Source organism: Oncorhynchus gorbuscha, linkage group LG15 (assembly GCF_021184085.1).
Source record: "Oncorhynchus gorbuscha isolate QuinsamMale2020 ecotype Even-year linkage group LG15, OgorEven_v1.0, whole genome shotgun sequence".
NCBI classification, from domain to species: Eukaryota; Metazoa; Chordata; class Actinopteri; order Salmoniformes; family Salmonidae; genus Oncorhynchus; species Oncorhynchus gorbuscha.
The window spans coordinates 56,491,344-56,508,327 of record NC_060187.1 but is presented as its reverse complement, the minus strand read 5'-3'; the positions used below and the strand labels follow the sequence as shown (position 1 = coordinate 56,508,327).

Here is a 16,984-nt window from a genome sequence, read left to right as displayed (position 1 = left end):
ATTGAACACCCTTCTAAACATTCATAGTGTAGGGTGGTAAAAGTATGTGAACCCTTGGATTTAATAACTAGTTGAGCCTCCTTTGACAGCAATAACCTCAACCAAACATTTTCTGTAGTTGCGGATCATACCTGCACAACGGTCATTAGGAATTTTGGACCAGTCCTCTTTACAAAACTGTTTCAGTTCAGCAATATTCTTGGGATGTCTGGTGTGAACCGCTCTCTTGAGGTCATCCCACAGCATCTCAATCGGGTTGAGGTCAGGACTTCTGGGCCCCTCCAGAAGGCTTATTTTCTTCTGTTGAAGCCATTCTGTTGTTGATTTACTTCTGTGTTTTGGGTTGTTGTCCTGTTGCATCACCCAATTCTCTTGAACTTCAATTGGCGGACAGATAGCCAAAATATCTTGATACACTTAAGAATATTTTTTTCCGACGATGATAGCAAGGTGTCCAGGCCCTGAACTTTCTCCATAGATATAGACAATTTGTCTTACTGTGGAGTGATGAACATCAAGGCTTTTAGAGATACTTTTGTAACCCTTTCCAGCTTTATGCAAGTCAACCATTCTTCATCTTAGGTCTTTTGAGATCTCTTTTTGTTTGAGGCATGGTTCACATCAGGCAATGCTTCTTGTTGAATAGCAAACTCAAATGTTGTTTTTTTATAGGGCAGGGCAGCTCTAACCAACATCTCCAATCTCATCTCAATGATTGTACAGTCGTGGCCAAAAGTTTTGAGAATGACACAAATATTAATTTTCACAAAGTTTGCTGCTTCAGTGTCTTTAGATATTTTTTTCAGATGTTACTATGGAATACTGAAGTATAATTACAAGCATTTCATAAGTGTCAAAGGCTTTTATTGACAATTACATGCAGGTGATGCAAAGAGTCAATATTTGCAGTGTTGACCCTTCTTTTTCAAGACTTCTGCAATCCGCCTTGGCATGCTGTCAATTAACTTCTGGGCCACATCCTGACTGATGGCAGCCCGTTCTTGCATAATCAATCCTTGGAGTTTGTCAGAATTTGTGGGGTTTTGTTTGTCCACTTGCCTTTTGAGGATTGACCACAAGTTCTCAATGGGATTAAGGTCTGGGGAGTTTCATGGCCATGGACCCAAAATATCGATGTTTTGTTCCCCGAGCTACTTAGTTATCACTTTTGCCTTATGGCAAGGTGCTCCATCATGCTGGAAAAGGCATTGTTCGTCACCAAACCGTTCCTGGATGGTTGGGAGAAGTTGCTCTCGGAGGATGTGTTGGTACCATTCTTTATTCATGGCTGTGTTCTTAGGCAAAATTGTGAGTGAGCCCACTCCCTTGGCTGATAAGCAACCCCACACATGAATGGTTTCAGGATGCTTTACTGTTGGCATGACACAGGACTGATAGTAGCGCTCACCTTGTCTTCTTCGTACAAGCTTTTTTCCAGATGCCCCAGACAATCAGAAAGCGGATTCATCAGAGAAAATGACTTTACCCCAGTCCTCAGCAGTCCAATCCCTGTACCGTTTGCAGAATGTCACTCTGTCCCTGATGTTTTTCCTGGAGAGAAGTGGCTTCTTTGCTGCCCTGCTTGACACCGGGCCATCCTCCAAAAGTCTTCGCCTCACTGTGTGTGCAGATTAGAGGTCGACCGTCTATGATTTTTCAACACCGATACCGATTATTGGATGACCAAAAAAAAGCTGATACTAATTAATCGGCAGATTTAAAAAATAAATAAATAATCATATAAAAAATATATTTTAAAAATAATGTATTTGTAATAATAATGACAATTACAACAATGCTGAATGAACACTTATGAACACTTATTTTAACTTAATGTAATACATTTAAAAAAAATCAATTTAGCCTCAAATAAATAATGAAACATGTTCAATTTGGTTTAAATAATGCAAAAACAAAGTGTTGGAGAAGAAAGTAAAAGTGCAATATGTGCCATGTAAGAAAGCTAACGTTTAAGTTCCTTGCTCAGAACATGAGAACATATGAAAGCTGGTTGTTCCTTTTAACATGAGTCTTCAATATTCCCAGGTAAGAAGTTTTAGGTTGTAGTTATTATAGGAATTATAGGACTATTTCTCTCTATACCATTTGTATTTCGTTAACCTTTAACTATTGGATGTTCTTATAGGCACTTTAGTATTGCCAGTGTAACAGTATAGCTTCCATCCCTCTCCTCGCTCCTCCCTACGCTCGAACCAGGAACACAACGACAACAGCCACCCTCGAAGCAGCGTTACCCATGCAGAGTCCCAGAGCGAGTGACGTTTGAAACGCTATTAGCGCGCACCCCACTAACTAGCTTAGCCATTTCACATCGGTTACACCAGCCTAATCTCGGGAGTTGATAGGCTTGAAGTCATAAACAGTGCAATGCTTGACGCACAACGAAGAGCTGCTGGCAAAACACACGAAAGTGCTGTTTGAATGAATGCTTACGAGCCTGCTGCTGCCTTCCACCGCTCAGTCAGACTGCTCTATCAAATCATAGACTTAGTTATAACATAATAACACACAGAAATACGAGCCTTAAGTCATTAATATGGTTGAATCCAGAAACTATCATCTCGAAAACAAAATGTTTATTCTTTCAGTGAAATACGGAACCGTTCCGTATTTTATCTAAGGGGTGGCATCCATTAGTCTAAATATTCCTGTTACATTGCACAACCTTCAATGTTATGTCGTAATTACGTAAAATTCTGGCAAATTAGGCGACCCAAACTGTTGCATATACACTGACTGCGTGCAATGAATGCAAGAGAAGTGACACAATTTCACCTGGTTAATATTGCCTGCCAACCTGGATTTCTTTTAGCTAAATATACAGGTTTAAAACATATATACTTCTGTGTATTGATTTTAAGAAAGGCATTGATGTTCATGGTTAGGTACACATTGGTGCAACGATTCGCATCGATTACGTGCAACGCAGGACACGCTAGATAAACTAATAATATCATCAACCATGTATAGTTAACTAGTGATTATGATTGATTGATTTTTATAAGATAAGTTTAATGCTAGCTAGCAACTTGGCTTACTGCGTTCGCGTAACAGGCAGTCTCCTCGTGGAGTGCAATGAGAGGCAGGTGGTTAGAGTGTTGGACTAGTTAACTGTAAGGTTGCAAGATTGAATCCCCGAGCTGACAAGGTGAAAATCTGTCATTCTGCCCCTGAACGAGGCAGTTAACCCACCGTTCCGAGGCCATCATTGAAAATAAGAATGTGTTCTTAACTGACTTGCCTAGTTAAATAAAGATTAAATAAAGGTGTGTAAAATAAATCTGCCGAATCGGTGTACAAAAATACCGATTTCTGATTGTTATGAAAACTTGAAATCGGCCCTAATTAATCGGCCATTCCGAGTAATCGGTCGACCTCGAGTGCAGATGCACTCACACCTGCCTGTTGCTATTCCTGAGCAAGCTCTGTACTGGTGGTGCAACGATCCCGCAGCTGAATAAACTTTAGGAGATGGTCCTGGCGCTTGCTGGACTTTCTTGGGCGCCCTGAAGCCTTCTTCACAACAAATGAACCGCTCTCCTTGAAGTTCTTGGTGATCCGATAAATGGTTGATTTAGGTGCAATCTTACTGGCAGCAATATCCTTGCCCGTGAAGCCCTTTTTGTGCAAAGCAATGATGACGGCTTGTGTTTCCTTTCATGTAACCATGATTGACAGAGGAAGAACAATGATTCCCAGCACCATCCTCCTTTTGAAGCTTCTAGTCTGTTATTCGAATTCGGTCAGCATGACAGTGATCTCCAGCCTTGTCCTCGTCAACACTCACACCTGTGTTAACGAGAGAATCACTGACATGTCAGCTGGTCCTTTTGTGGCAGGGCTGAAATGCAGTGTAAATGTTTTTTGGGGGATTCAGCATATTTGCATGGCAAAGAGGGACTTTGCAATTAAAACTTCCTTTATCGGAATCGATTTGACAACATCCGGTGAAATGGCAGAGCGCCAAATTCAAATTAAATTACTATAAATATTAAACTTTCATGAAATCACACATGCAATACACCAAATTAAAGCGACACTTGTTGTTAATCCAGCCAATGTGTCAGAAAGGCTTTACAGTGAAAGCAATCCATGCGAATTTCTGAGGATAGCACCCCACCAAACAAACACAGACAATCATAATTCAACCCACCAGGCACGACACGAAACTCTGAAATAATAATATAATTCATGCCTTACCTTTGACCAGCTTCTTCTGTTGGCACTCTCAATACAGTGGGGGCAAAAAAGTATTTAGTTAGCCACCAATTGTGCAAGTTCTCCCACTTAAAAATATGAGAGAAGCCTGTAATTGTCATCATAAGTACACTTCAACTATGACAGACAAAATGAGAAAAGAAAATCCAGAAGATCACATTGTAGGATTTTTTATGAATTTATTTGCAAATTATGGAGGAAAATAAGTATTTGGTCACCTACAAACAAGCAAGATTTCTGGCTCTCACAGACCTGTAACTTCTTCTTTAAGAGGCTCCTCTGTCCTCCACTCGTTACCTGTATTAATGGCACCTGTTTGAACTTGTTATCAGTATAAAATACACCTGTCCACAACCTCAAACAGTCACACTCCAAATTCCACTATGGCCAAGACCAAAGAGCTGTCAAAGGACACCAGAAACAAAATTGTAGACCTGCACCAGGCTGGGAAGACTGAATCTGCAATAGGTAAGTAGCTTGGTTTGAAGAAATCAACTGTGGGAGCAATTATTAGGAAATGGAAGACACACAAGACCACTGATAATCTCCCTCGATCTGGGGCTCCACGCAAGATCTCACCCCGTGGGGTCAAAAGGACCACAAGAACGGTGAGCAGAAATCCCAGAACCACACAGGGGGACCTAGTGAATGACCTGCAGAGAGCTGGGACCAAAGTAACAAAGTCTACCATCAGTAACACACTACGCCGCCAGGGACTCAAATCCTGCAGTGCCAGACGTGTCCCCCTGCTTAAGCCAGTACATGTCCAGGCCCATGTGAAGTTTTGTCAGAGAGCATTTGGATGATCCAGAAGAAGATTATGAGAATGTCATATGGTCAGATGAAACCAAAATATAACGTTTTGGTAAAAACTCAACTCGTCGTGTTTGGAGGACAAAGAATGCTGAGTTTCATCCAAAGAACACCATACCTACTGTGAAGCATGGGGGTGGAAACATCATGCTTTGGGGCTGTTTTTCTGCAAAGGGACCTGGACGACTGATCCGTGTAAAGGAAAGAATGAATGGGGCCATGTATCGTGAGATTTTGAGTGAAAACCTCCTTCCATCAGCAAGGGCATTGAAGATGAAACGTGGCTGGGTCTTTCAGCATGACAATGATCCCAAACACACCGCCCGGGAAACGAAGGAGTGGCTTCATAAGAAGCATTTCAAGGTCCTGGTGTGGCCTAGCCAGTCTCCAGATCTCAACCCCATCGAAAATCTTTGGAGGGAGTTGAAAGTCTGTGTTGCCCAGCAACAGCCCCAAAACACCACTGCTCTAGAGGAGATCTGCATGGAGGAATGGGCCAAAATACCAGCAACAGTGTGTGAAAACCTTGTGAAGACTTACAGAAAACGTTTGACCTCTGTCATTGACAACAAAGGGTATATAACAAAGTATTGGGAAACTTTTGTTATTGACCAAATACTTATTTTCCACCATAATTTGCAAATAAATTCATAAAAAATCCTACAATGTGATTTTTTATATTTTTTTTCTTCTCATTTTGTCTATCATAGTTGAAGTGTACCTATGATGAAAATGACAGGCCTCGTCTTTTTAAGTGGGAGAACTTGCGCAATTGGTGGCTGACTAAATTCTTTTTTGCCCCACTGTATGTCCAATAAATATCACAAATTATCCTTTTGTTCGATTAATTCCGTCGTTATATATCCAAAATGTCCATTTATTTGGCGCGTTTGATCCAGAAAAACACCTGTTCCAACTCTCGCAACATGGCTACAAAATATCTCATAAGTTACCGGTAATCTTTGTCCAAACATTTCAAACAACTTTCCAAATTCAACTTTTGGTATTTTGTAACGTAAATAATCAATCAAATTTAAGACGGGATAAACTGTGTTCAATACTGGAAGAAAACAAAGTGAGGGGTGCTTTTATGTCACACACCTCTAACAGTACATTTCACTCGACCCTTGTTCTGGACAGGGCTACTTCTTCATTACACAAAGGAAAAACATCAACCAATTTCGAAAGACTGTTGACATCCAGTGTAAGCGATAGGAACTGCAAGCAAGTGCCTTAGAAATCCAGATCCCCATAGAAAACTCATTGAAAAGAAAGTGACCTCAAATGTTTTTTTTCCTGGATGGTTTGTTTTCGGGGTTTCGCCTGCCAAATAAGTTCTGTTATACTCACAGAAATCATTCAAACAATTTTTGAAACTTCAGAGTGATTTCTATCCAAATCTACTAATATGCATATCCTAGCTGCTGGGCCTGAGTAGCAGGCAGTTTACTTTGGGCACGCTTTTCACCTGGACGTGATAATACCGCCCCCTAGCCTAGAGAGGTTCATTGCAATTCATCTGCTCACTCTTCATAACATTCTGGAGTATATGCAAATTGCCATCGTACAAACTGAGGCAGCAGACTTTGAAAATTAATATTTGTGTCATTCTCAAAACTTTAGGCAACGACTGTACTCCAGGTTAGGTGACTCCTGACTCCAATAAGCTTTTGGAGAAGTCATTAGCCTAGGGATTCACCTACTTTTACCTTCCTACACTGTGAATGTTTAAATTATGGTATTCAAGAAAAATATAATAATTTATTTGTTATTAGTTTAAGCAGACTGTTTGGCATTTTTATGACTAATCTATGCAGAAATCCAGATAATTCCAGAGTTCACATACATTTTCTTGCCACTGTAGTTAAAATAGCATGCTTTTTATCTGGCCGACCCAGACTCATGCCTCTCGCAGGACAGCAAAGTGCTTAATTTGACGAATTCTGTTAATTCACTTATGACAGGCAAATATAGATCTCATAATTGTTTCTCTCTCTTGGCTGTGCAGCTGGGTTGTGGAGAAAATGACAATATTATAGCCACAAATGCTTTGGGAAACCCAATGGTGTAAAGTACTTAAGTAAAAATCCCTTAAAAGTCAGTTGAAGTCGGAAGTTTACATACACCTTAGCCAAATACATTTAAACTCAGTTTTTCACAACTCCTGACATTTAATCCTAGTAAAAATTCTCCATCTTAGGTCAGTTAGGATCACCACTTTATTTTAAGAATGTGAAATGTCAGAAATCAAATCCAATTTTATTTGTCACATACACATGGTTAGCAGATGTTAGTGCGAGTGTAGCGAAATGCTTGTGCTTCTCGTTCCGACAATGCAGTAATAACCAACAAGTAATCTAGCTAACAATTCCAAAACTACTACCTTATACACACAAGTGTAAGGGGATAAAGATTATATGTACATAAAGAAATATGAATGAGTGATGGTACAGAGCGGCATAGGCAAGATACAGTAGATGGTATTGAGTGCAGTATATACATATGAGATGAGTATGTAAACAAAGTGGCATAGTTAAAGTGGCTAGTGATACATGTATTACATAAGGATGCAGTAGATGATATAGAGTACAGTATATACATATGAGATGAATAATGTAGGGTATGTAAACATTATATTAGGTAGCATTGTTTAAAGTGGCTTCGCGTTCCTAGGAATAATAGTAGAGAATGATTTAATTCAGCTTTTATTTCTTTATTTACATTCCCAGTCTGTCAGAAGTTTACATACTCTATCAGTATTTGTTTGCATTGCCTTTAAATTGTTTAACTTGGGTCAAATGTAGCCTTCCACAAGCTTCCCACAATACGTTGGGTGAATTGTGGCCCATTACTCCTGACAGAGCTGGTGTAACTGAGTCAGGTTTTTAGGCCTCCTTGCTCGCACACACTTTTTCAGTTTTGCCCACAATTTTTCTATAGGATTGAGGTCAGGGCTTTGTGATGGCCACTCCAATACCTTAACTTTGTTGTCCTTAAGCCATTTTGCCACAACTTTGGAAGTATGCTTGGGGTCATTGTCCATTTGGAAGAACCATTTGCGACCAGCTTTAACTTCCTGACTGATATCTTGAGATGTTGCTTCAATATATCCCCATAATTTCCCCTCCTCATGAAGCCATCTATTTTGTGAAGTTCACCAGTCCCTCGTGCAGCAAGCCTCCCTCTTTTTCCTCCAAACATAACGATGGTCATTATGGTCATTATCAGACCAGAGGACATTCCTCCAAAAAGTACAATCTTTGTCCCCATGTGCAGTTGCAAACCGTTGTCTGGCTTTTTTATGGTGGTTTTGGAGCAGTGGCTTCTTCCTTGCTGAGCGGCCTTTCAGGTTATGTCGATATAGGACTCGTTTTACGGTTGATATGGGTACTTTTGTACCTGTTTCCTCCAGCATCTTCACAAGGTCCTTTGCTGTTGTTCTGCGATTGATTTGCACTTTTCACACCAAATTACATTCATCTCTAGGAGACAGAACGCGTCTCCTTCCTGAGCGGTATGACGGCTGCGTGGTCCCATGGTGTTTATACTTGCGTACTATTGTTTGTACAGATGAACGTGGTACCTTCAGGCATTTTGAAATTGCTCCCAAGGATGAACCAGACTTGTGGAGGTCTACAATCTTTATTCTAAGGTGTTGGCTGATTTCTTTTGATTCTCCTATTATGTCAAGCAAAGAGGCACTCCACAGTTTGAAGGTAGGCCTTGAAATATATCCACAGGTACACCTCCAATTGACTCAAATGATATCAATTAGCCTATCAGAAGCTTCGAAATCCACTACATAATTTTCTGGAATTTTCCAAGCTGTTTAAAAGGCACAGTCACCTTAGTGTATGTAAACTTCTGACCCACTGGAATTGTGATACAGTGAATTATAAGTGAAATTATCTGTCTGTAAACAATTGTTGGAGAAATTACTCCTAACTCGAGTTTCCAAAACTATAGTTTGTTATCAAGAAATTTGTGGGATGTTTGAAATCGAGTTTTAATGACTCCAACCTAAGTGTATTTAAACTTCTGACTTCAACTGTACTACTTAAGTAGTTTTTGGGGGGGAATCTGTACTTTTATCCACAATTTCGATCTTTTCTCATTGCTGCAACTCCTCAAATGGCTCGGGATGCGAAGGTCGAGTCATGCGTCCTCCAAAACATGACCCGCCAAACCGCGCTTCTTAACACCCGCCCGCTTAACCCGGAATCCAGCCGCACCGATGTGTCAGAGGAAGCAACTTTCAACTGACGACCGAGGTCAGCATTCAGGTGCCCGGCCCGCCACAAGGAGTCACTAAAGCTCAATGATTACAATTAAGCCCCCCCGGCCAATCCCTCCCCGAACCGGGACGACGCTGGGTCAATTGTGTGCTGCCCTATTAGACTCCCGATCGCAGCTGATTGTGATACAGCCCGGGATAGAGTCTGGGTCTGTAGTGAAGCCTCTAGCACTGTGATGCAGTGTCTTAGACCGCTGCGCCACTCGGGAGTCGGGGTATCTGTACTTTCCTTGACTGTTTCAATCTTTTGCTTTTACTCCAACACATTCCTAAAGAAAATGTGCTTTTTACTACATACATTTTCCCTGACACCCAAAAGTACTCGTTACATTTTGAATGCTTAGCAATACAGGAAATTGGTCCAATTCACACACTTGTCAAGAGAACATCCCTGGTAGCCCTACTGCCTATAATCTGGCAGACTCACTAAACACAAATGCTTTGTTTGTAAAATTATCCCCTGACTATCCTTAAATAAATTAAAAAACAAGAAATCTTACTGTTTGCTTAATATAAGGAATACTTTTGATACATAAGTATATTTTTTGCAATTACGTTGACTTTTGATGCTTATATTTAAAACCAAATACTTTTAGACTTTTACTCAAGGAGTATTTTACTCTGAAGGTATCTTTACTTTTACTCAAGTATGACATTGGGGTACTTTTTCCACCTCTGGGGAAAGCTAAACCTTATTGGTCAATACACTGATGAAACATATGGTTATTTATATCTCCGTCTCCTTTGCTCCCGCTCCTAGGAGTGAAGGCCTATAAGTGTAACATGTGTGACACATCCTTCACCACCAACGGCAGTCTGAACCGCCACATGGTTGTCCACCTGAAGCCCTACAAGTGTCACATGTGTGAGGACAGCTTCCGCAACAATGTGCTGTATAGGAAGCACTTGAAGAAGGACCACGCCGAAGTGGACAGAGGTACAGACATAGGCTGCGTCCCAATAATATCTCCTTTCTCCTAAAGTATGCATTCGTTCACTACTTCCCACAAATCTAAAAGCATTGGATTGGTGGAGGCTAGTAGGAGTTTCTATGATATTTCTTATACCAGTCATTTCCTTCCAAATCAGTGAAGGGAAGTGAACAAGTGCACACTTAGGAAGGAATGAGAGGAATTTGGGACATAGCCATAGAGATATATACTATACAAGCATTTCGCTACACCCACCCACTACATCTGCTAAATATGTGTATGTGACCAATACAATTTTTATTTAGAGCGGCTAGTGTCATAGATCTGTTTAGCTCTAGATTTTGTTGATAATGGCAGCCATATTGGTCAATGTCCCATTTAATTATATAAGTACAGAGATGTAGTATTTACAAAATCCTTTAAAAAAAATCCTTAAAATTAGGGGATTTGACTATTTCAGCCACACCCTTAGTTGACAGGTGTATAAAATCTCCATAGATTAACATTATCATTAGAGGGGCCTTACTGAAGAGTTCAGTTACTTTAAACGTGGCGCTGTCATAGGATGCCACCTTTCCAACAAGTCAGTTTGTCAAATTTCTGTGCTGCTGGAGCTGCCCCGGTGAACTGGAAGTGCTGTTATTGTGAAGTGGAAACGTCTAGGAGCAACAACGGCTCAGCCGCGAAGTGGTAGGCCACATCTGCTCACAGAACGGGACCGCTGAAGCGCGTAAAAATAGTCTGTCCTCACTACCGAGTTCCAAACTGCCTCTGAACGCAACATCCGCACAATAACTGTTTGTCGGGTGCTTCATGAGATGGGTTTCCATGGCCGAGCAGCCGCGCACAAGCCTAAGATCACCATGCACAATTGACAAGCAGCAATTATTTGAAATGCATCTGAAATGGACCCAGGTCTGAGTTCGAGTTGTGGGCGTGATGTTGATTGACACTCAAGAAGCATGTGAATCGTTTCCTCCTATGTGTCTCTCCCCTCGCAGGGCTGGAGGATGAGGATGGTGAGGAGGAAGAGGAGGGTGAGCAGACCATGATGAAAAGGAACCGGGCCAACATCATAACCTTCACCGAGGAGCAGGCGGAGGAGCTGGCCAAGAATGACCCTGGTGACGAGGCGTCAGTGTCGGAGAAGGTGCTGGCCCAGTCGGCGGCGGAGCGCGACCGCATCAGCGAGATCAAGGACAAAGCGGTGGAGCTGGAGACTGAGCCTAAGTTCGCCAACTGCTGTAACTTCTGCCCCAAGAGCTTCAAGAAGCCCAGCGACCTCGTCAGGTGAGCTGAGTGTCGGAGAACTGTCTCCCTCTGTCCTGTACTCTCTTATATGCTCTTTCTCACTCTCTCTTCATCTACTTTCTCTGTCCTATTCAGGGCCTGAAACTAACGTTTTGTTCCGCCAGCCATTCTGTGGCAGGTAGATTAAAAAATTGACCAGCCACTCATTTTAACTAGCCACAATGTTTTTTCTCCACAATTACACCAAAACCTTCCCCCCCAAAACAGAGGAGATGCCTCTAAAATAAGAAATGTTTTACTAGTAAGAAGTGATGTGGTATATTTCCCAATGCTATTTCAAGTAATCAAAATATCACAGATGAGACAAAAAAATTCAGCTGCCCCTTTAAAGGAAAGATTCACCCATTTTGAGCGATGTTCTATCGATTCCCTGGGTCTTTTCATGTGTATCTGAGCTATCGCTGTTCAAGCAGGCAGAAATTTGGCTGGTATGAAGCATCTCACTACATTGGAAGTTAATAGGAATATGACTTTTAGATCACAAAAACACCTGTCATACATGTCAGATTTAAATACTGTCCGATGTCAAAACGCGAGAGCTTGTCTTCGATTGAGCCATTGATCATATTTTTGCGATATTCCTACCTGGAGAAATGTGTAATTGAAGAGAGGGTCTAGCACATTTCTCCTGTTTGTCTGCCTCTTCAGTTCAGGGTGCATTGCATGGTGCTGTTGTGAATGTCAGACTGCAGGTTGAACATGGACTTCTAAATTGATAGCTGTAAAATTGCCAAAACAAACTGCACTAACTAGCTACTTCACATGCTGAACAGATTTCCATGTTTCCACATCCATTTTCACATGTTGGTACTAACCTTATTATAACGATAAAATATAACATTTGTTCACAAAAATATTGTTCTCACATAATATTGTTAATTAACACTGTAAATTATAGGAATTAGTGGTTTTGGGTGGATTTTTCCTTTAAGGGAGGTAGGTTACCATGGTAACCATGGTAGTCATGCCGCTCTAGTTGTTCTTTAAAAGGAATTTCCTCAACATCTTAAATAAGCATGCCTCTTTCAAAAAATGTAGAACTAAGAACAGATATAGCCCTTGGTTCACTCCAGACCTGACTGCCCTCGACCAGCACAAAAACATCCTGTGGCGTACTGCCCTAGCATCAAATAGTCCCCACGATGTGCAACTTTTCAGGGAAGCCAGTAACCAATACACAGTCAGCCAGGAAAGCAAAGGCTAGCTTTTTCAAACAGAAATTTGTATCCTGTAGCTCTAACTCCAAAAAGTTTTGGGACACTGTAAAGTCCATGGAGAATAATAGCAACTCCTTCCAGCTGGCCACTGCACTGAGGCTAGGTCCACTGCCCTGAGGCTAAATCTACGATAATCGAGAATTTCAATAAGCATTTCTCTACGGCTGGCCATGCTTTCCTCCTTGCTACGCCAACAGCTCCGCACCCGCCCCAGCTACTTGCCCAAGCCTCCCCAGCTTCTCCTTCACCCAAATCCAGATAGCAGATGTTCTGAAAGAGCTGTAAAACCTGGACCCGTACAAATCAGCTGGGCTAGACAATCTGGACCCTCTCTTTCTAAAATATTCCACCGCCATTGTTGCAACCCCTATTACCAGTCTGTTCAACCACTTTCGTATCGTCCGAGATCCCTAAATATCTAAATCTGCCGCAGTCATCCCCCTCTTCAAAGGGGGTGACACACTAGACCCTAACTATTATAGACCTATATCCATCCTACCCTGCCTTTCTATAGTCTTCGAAAGCCAAGTTAATAAACAGATCACTGACCATTTCGATCCTTACCTTCTCCGCTGTGCAATCCGGTTTTCGAGCTGGTTACGGGTGCACCTCAGCCACGCTCAAGGTACTAAACAATATCATAACCGCCATCGATAAAAGACAGTACTGTGCAGCCATCTTCATCGACCTGGCCAAGGCTTTCGACTATGTCAATCACCATATTCTTATCGTCAGACTCAACAGCCTTGGTTTCTCAAATGACTGCATGCAGACGACACCATTCTGTATACATCTGGCCCTTCTTTGAACACTGTGTTAACTAACCTCCAAACAAGCTTCAATGCCATACAACACTCCTTCCGTGGCCTCCAACTGCTCTTAAATGCTAGGAAAACCAAATACATGCTTTTCAACCGTTCGCTGCCTGCACCCGCCCGCCAGACTAGCATCACTGCTCTGGACTGTTCTGAATTAGAATATGTGGACAACTACAAATACCTAGGTGTCTGGCTAGACTGTAAACTCTCCTTCCAGACTCATTAAACATCTCCAATCTAAAATTTAATCTAGAATCGGCTTCCTATTTCGCAAAAAAAGCCTCCTTCACTCACGCTGCCAAACATACCCTCGTAAAACTGACTATCCTACCGATCCTCGACTTCGGCGATGTCATTTACAAAATAGCCTCCAACACTACTCAGGAAATTGGATGCAGTCTATCACAGTGCCATCCATTTTGTCACCAAAACCCCTTTTACTACCCACCACTGCGGCCTGTATGCTCTAGTTGGCTGGCCCTCGCTACATATTCGTCGCCAGACCCACTGGCTCCAGGTCATCTATAAGTCTATGCTAGGTAAAGCTCCGCCTTATCTCAGCTCACTGGTCACCATAGCAGCACCCACCCACTGGTCACGATAACAACACCCACCTGTAGCACGCGCTCCAGCAGGTGTATCTCACTGGTCATCCCCAAAGCCAACACCTCCTTTGGCCGCCTTTTCTTCCAGTTCTCTGCTGCCAATGACTGGAACGAAATGCAAAAATCAGCGAAGCTGGAGACTTATATTTCCCTCACTTTTCCCTCACTAACTTTAAACATCAGCTATCTGAGCAGTTAACCGATCGCTGCAGCTGTACATAGTCCATCTGTAAATAGCCCACCCAATTTACCTACCTCATCCCCATATTGTTTTTATTTACTTTTCTGCTCTTTTGCATACCAGTATTTCTACTTGCACATCATCATCTACTCACTCTATATAGACTTTCTTTTTTTCTATTGTGTTATTGACTGTACGCTTGTTTATTCCATGTGGAACTCTGTGTTGTTGTTTGTGTCGCTCTGCTTTATCTTGGCCAGGTGGCAGTTGTAAATGAGAACTTGCTCTCAACTAGCTTACCTGGTTAAATAAAGGAGATATATATATATATATATATATAATATATATATATATTATATTATATATACACACTGCTCAAAAAAATAAAGGGAACACTAAAATAACACATCCTAGATCTGAATGAATGAAATATTCTTATTAAATACTTTTTTCTTTACATAGTTGAATGTGCTGACAACAAAATCACACACAAATAATCAATGGAAATTAAATTTATCAACCCATGGACGTCTGAATTTGGAGTCACACTCAAAATTAAAGTGGAAAACCTACACTACAGGCTGATGTAATGTCCTTAAAACAAGTCAAAATGAGGCTCAGTAGTGTGTTTGGCCTCCACGTGCTTGTATGACCTCCCTACAATGCCTGGGCATGCTCCTGATGAGGTTGCGGATGGTCTCCTGAGGGATCTCCTCCCAGACCTGGACTAAAGCATCCGCCAACTCCTGGACAGTCTGGTGCAATGTGGCGTTGGTGGATGGAGCGAGACATGATGTCCCAGATGTGCTCAATTGGATTCAGGTCTGGGGAACGGGCAGGCCAGTCCATAGCATCAATGCCTTCCTCTTGCAGGAAATGCTGACACACTCCAGCCACAAGAGGTCTAGCATTGTCTTGCATTAGGAGGATCCTGGCGAGCACATGGAGGGCTGTTCGGCCCCCCAAAGAAATGCCACCCCACACCATGACTGACCCACCGCCAAACCGGTCATGCTGGAGGATGTTGCAGGCAGCAGAACGTTCTCCACGGCGTCTCCAGACTCTGTCACGTCTGTCACGTGTTCAGTGTGAACCTGCTTTTATCTGTGAAGAGCACAGGGCGCCAGTGGCGAATTTGCCAATCTTGGTGTTCTCTGGCAAATGCCAAACATCCTGCACGGTGTTGGGCTGTAAGCACAACCCCCATCTGTGGACGTCGGGCCCTCGTACCACCCTCATGGAGTCTGTTTCTGACCGTTTGAGCAGACACATGCACATTTGTGGCCTGCTGGAGGTCATTTTGCAGGGCTCTGGCAGTGCTCCTCCTGCTCCTCCTTGCACAAAGGCGGAGGTAGCGGTCCTGCTGCTGGGTTGTTGCCCTCCTACGGCCTCCTCCACGTCTGCTGATATACTGGCCTGTCTCCTGGTAGCGCCTCCATGCTCTGGACACTACGCTGACAGACACAGCAAACCTACTTGCCACAGTTCGTATTGATGTGCCATCCTGGATGAGCTGCACTACCTGAGCCACTTGTGTGGGTTGTGGACTCCATCTAGGAACTGAGAAGTAGTCTGTGGTTACCACCTGCAGAACCACTCCTTTATTGGGGGTGTCTTGCTAATTGCCTATAATTTCCACCTGTTGTCTATTCCATTTGCACAACAGCATGTGAAATGCATTGTCAATCAGTGTTGCTTCCTAAGTGGACAGTTTGATTTCACAGAAGTGTGATTGACTTGGAGTTACATTGTGTTGTTTAAGTGTTCCCTTTTATTTTTTGAGCAGTGTGTATGTATATATATATATATATATAATTTATTTTATTTTTTAAATGTGTCTTCGCTAGCAGTTGAAGCAAACTCTAGCATTGAAAAATGCTTGCACTGTGGAGCCCTGACCAACCGACAACGTGGCTGCTGAAATAGACATGGCAGGTGTTTGTTTAGGCCCTGGTCCTATTCCCCCTCATGCTCTGACTCTGAGCGACTCTGACTCTCTCAGCGTATCTGAATATCTTGCTCTTGGGGTTGATGTTTCCCCCACCTCTCTGAGCTCTTTGAGAGGGGCTCCTCTCATGTTCAGGTGAAGTCCAGCCCGTGAGTCCACCTCTACGTCCATCTCCACCTCTCTCACTCTCTCTCTCCTTCTCATTATTCTGTCATGATTGTCTTTCCCAGCGGTTGAAGAGTTACCTTGTCGTTCCAGCCGCCCTCTCCTCCTGGACCTCTCAAAGAGCAATGCCCAGCTCATTGCCCCCCCCCCCCCCCCCCCCCCCCACGCCCATCCTATATCCCAGAAGAGCCCTCCACTACAGAGATCCCAATTACAGGGCCCTGAACAGGCTCCAAACTGCAGCCCTGACCCAACCTCTCTCCCAGAAGAAGAGCCCTCCTCCCAGTCACTACAACAGTTTCTACTGCAGACCTCTGCTCTGAGAGGGGCTCCACAATAGACCCTATCTGAAGTTATTAACACAGCCCACAGCACTCACAGGCTGGCTGACAGGGTTCGTGTTATTGGGGTGCTTATCACCTGCCAATACACACACACGTGTTTACTGGGGAGTTCATTCA

The 16,984-nt window shown here is 42.7% G+C and overlaps 1 protein-coding gene across 3 annotated transcripts in view; it reads left to right on the top strand.

Moving 5' to 3' along the window:
* LOC123997534 (zinc finger protein 236-like) overlaps positions 1-16,984 on the top strand; it is a 108,669-nt gene that overhangs the window by 60,870 nt on the left and 30,815 nt on the right. For 2 of the 3 annotated variants that reach the window (XM_046301877.1, XM_046301876.1), the window contains 2 exons: positions 10,107-10,283; positions 11,280-11,568. In XM_046301877.1, coding sequence (XP_046157833.1) covers positions 10,107-10,283; positions 11,280-11,568 — 466 coding nt within the window. The remainder of the gene's footprint in view (positions 1-10,106; positions 10,284-11,279; positions 11,569-16,984) is intronic. The other variant, XM_046301878.1, reaches the window with a different exon arrangement.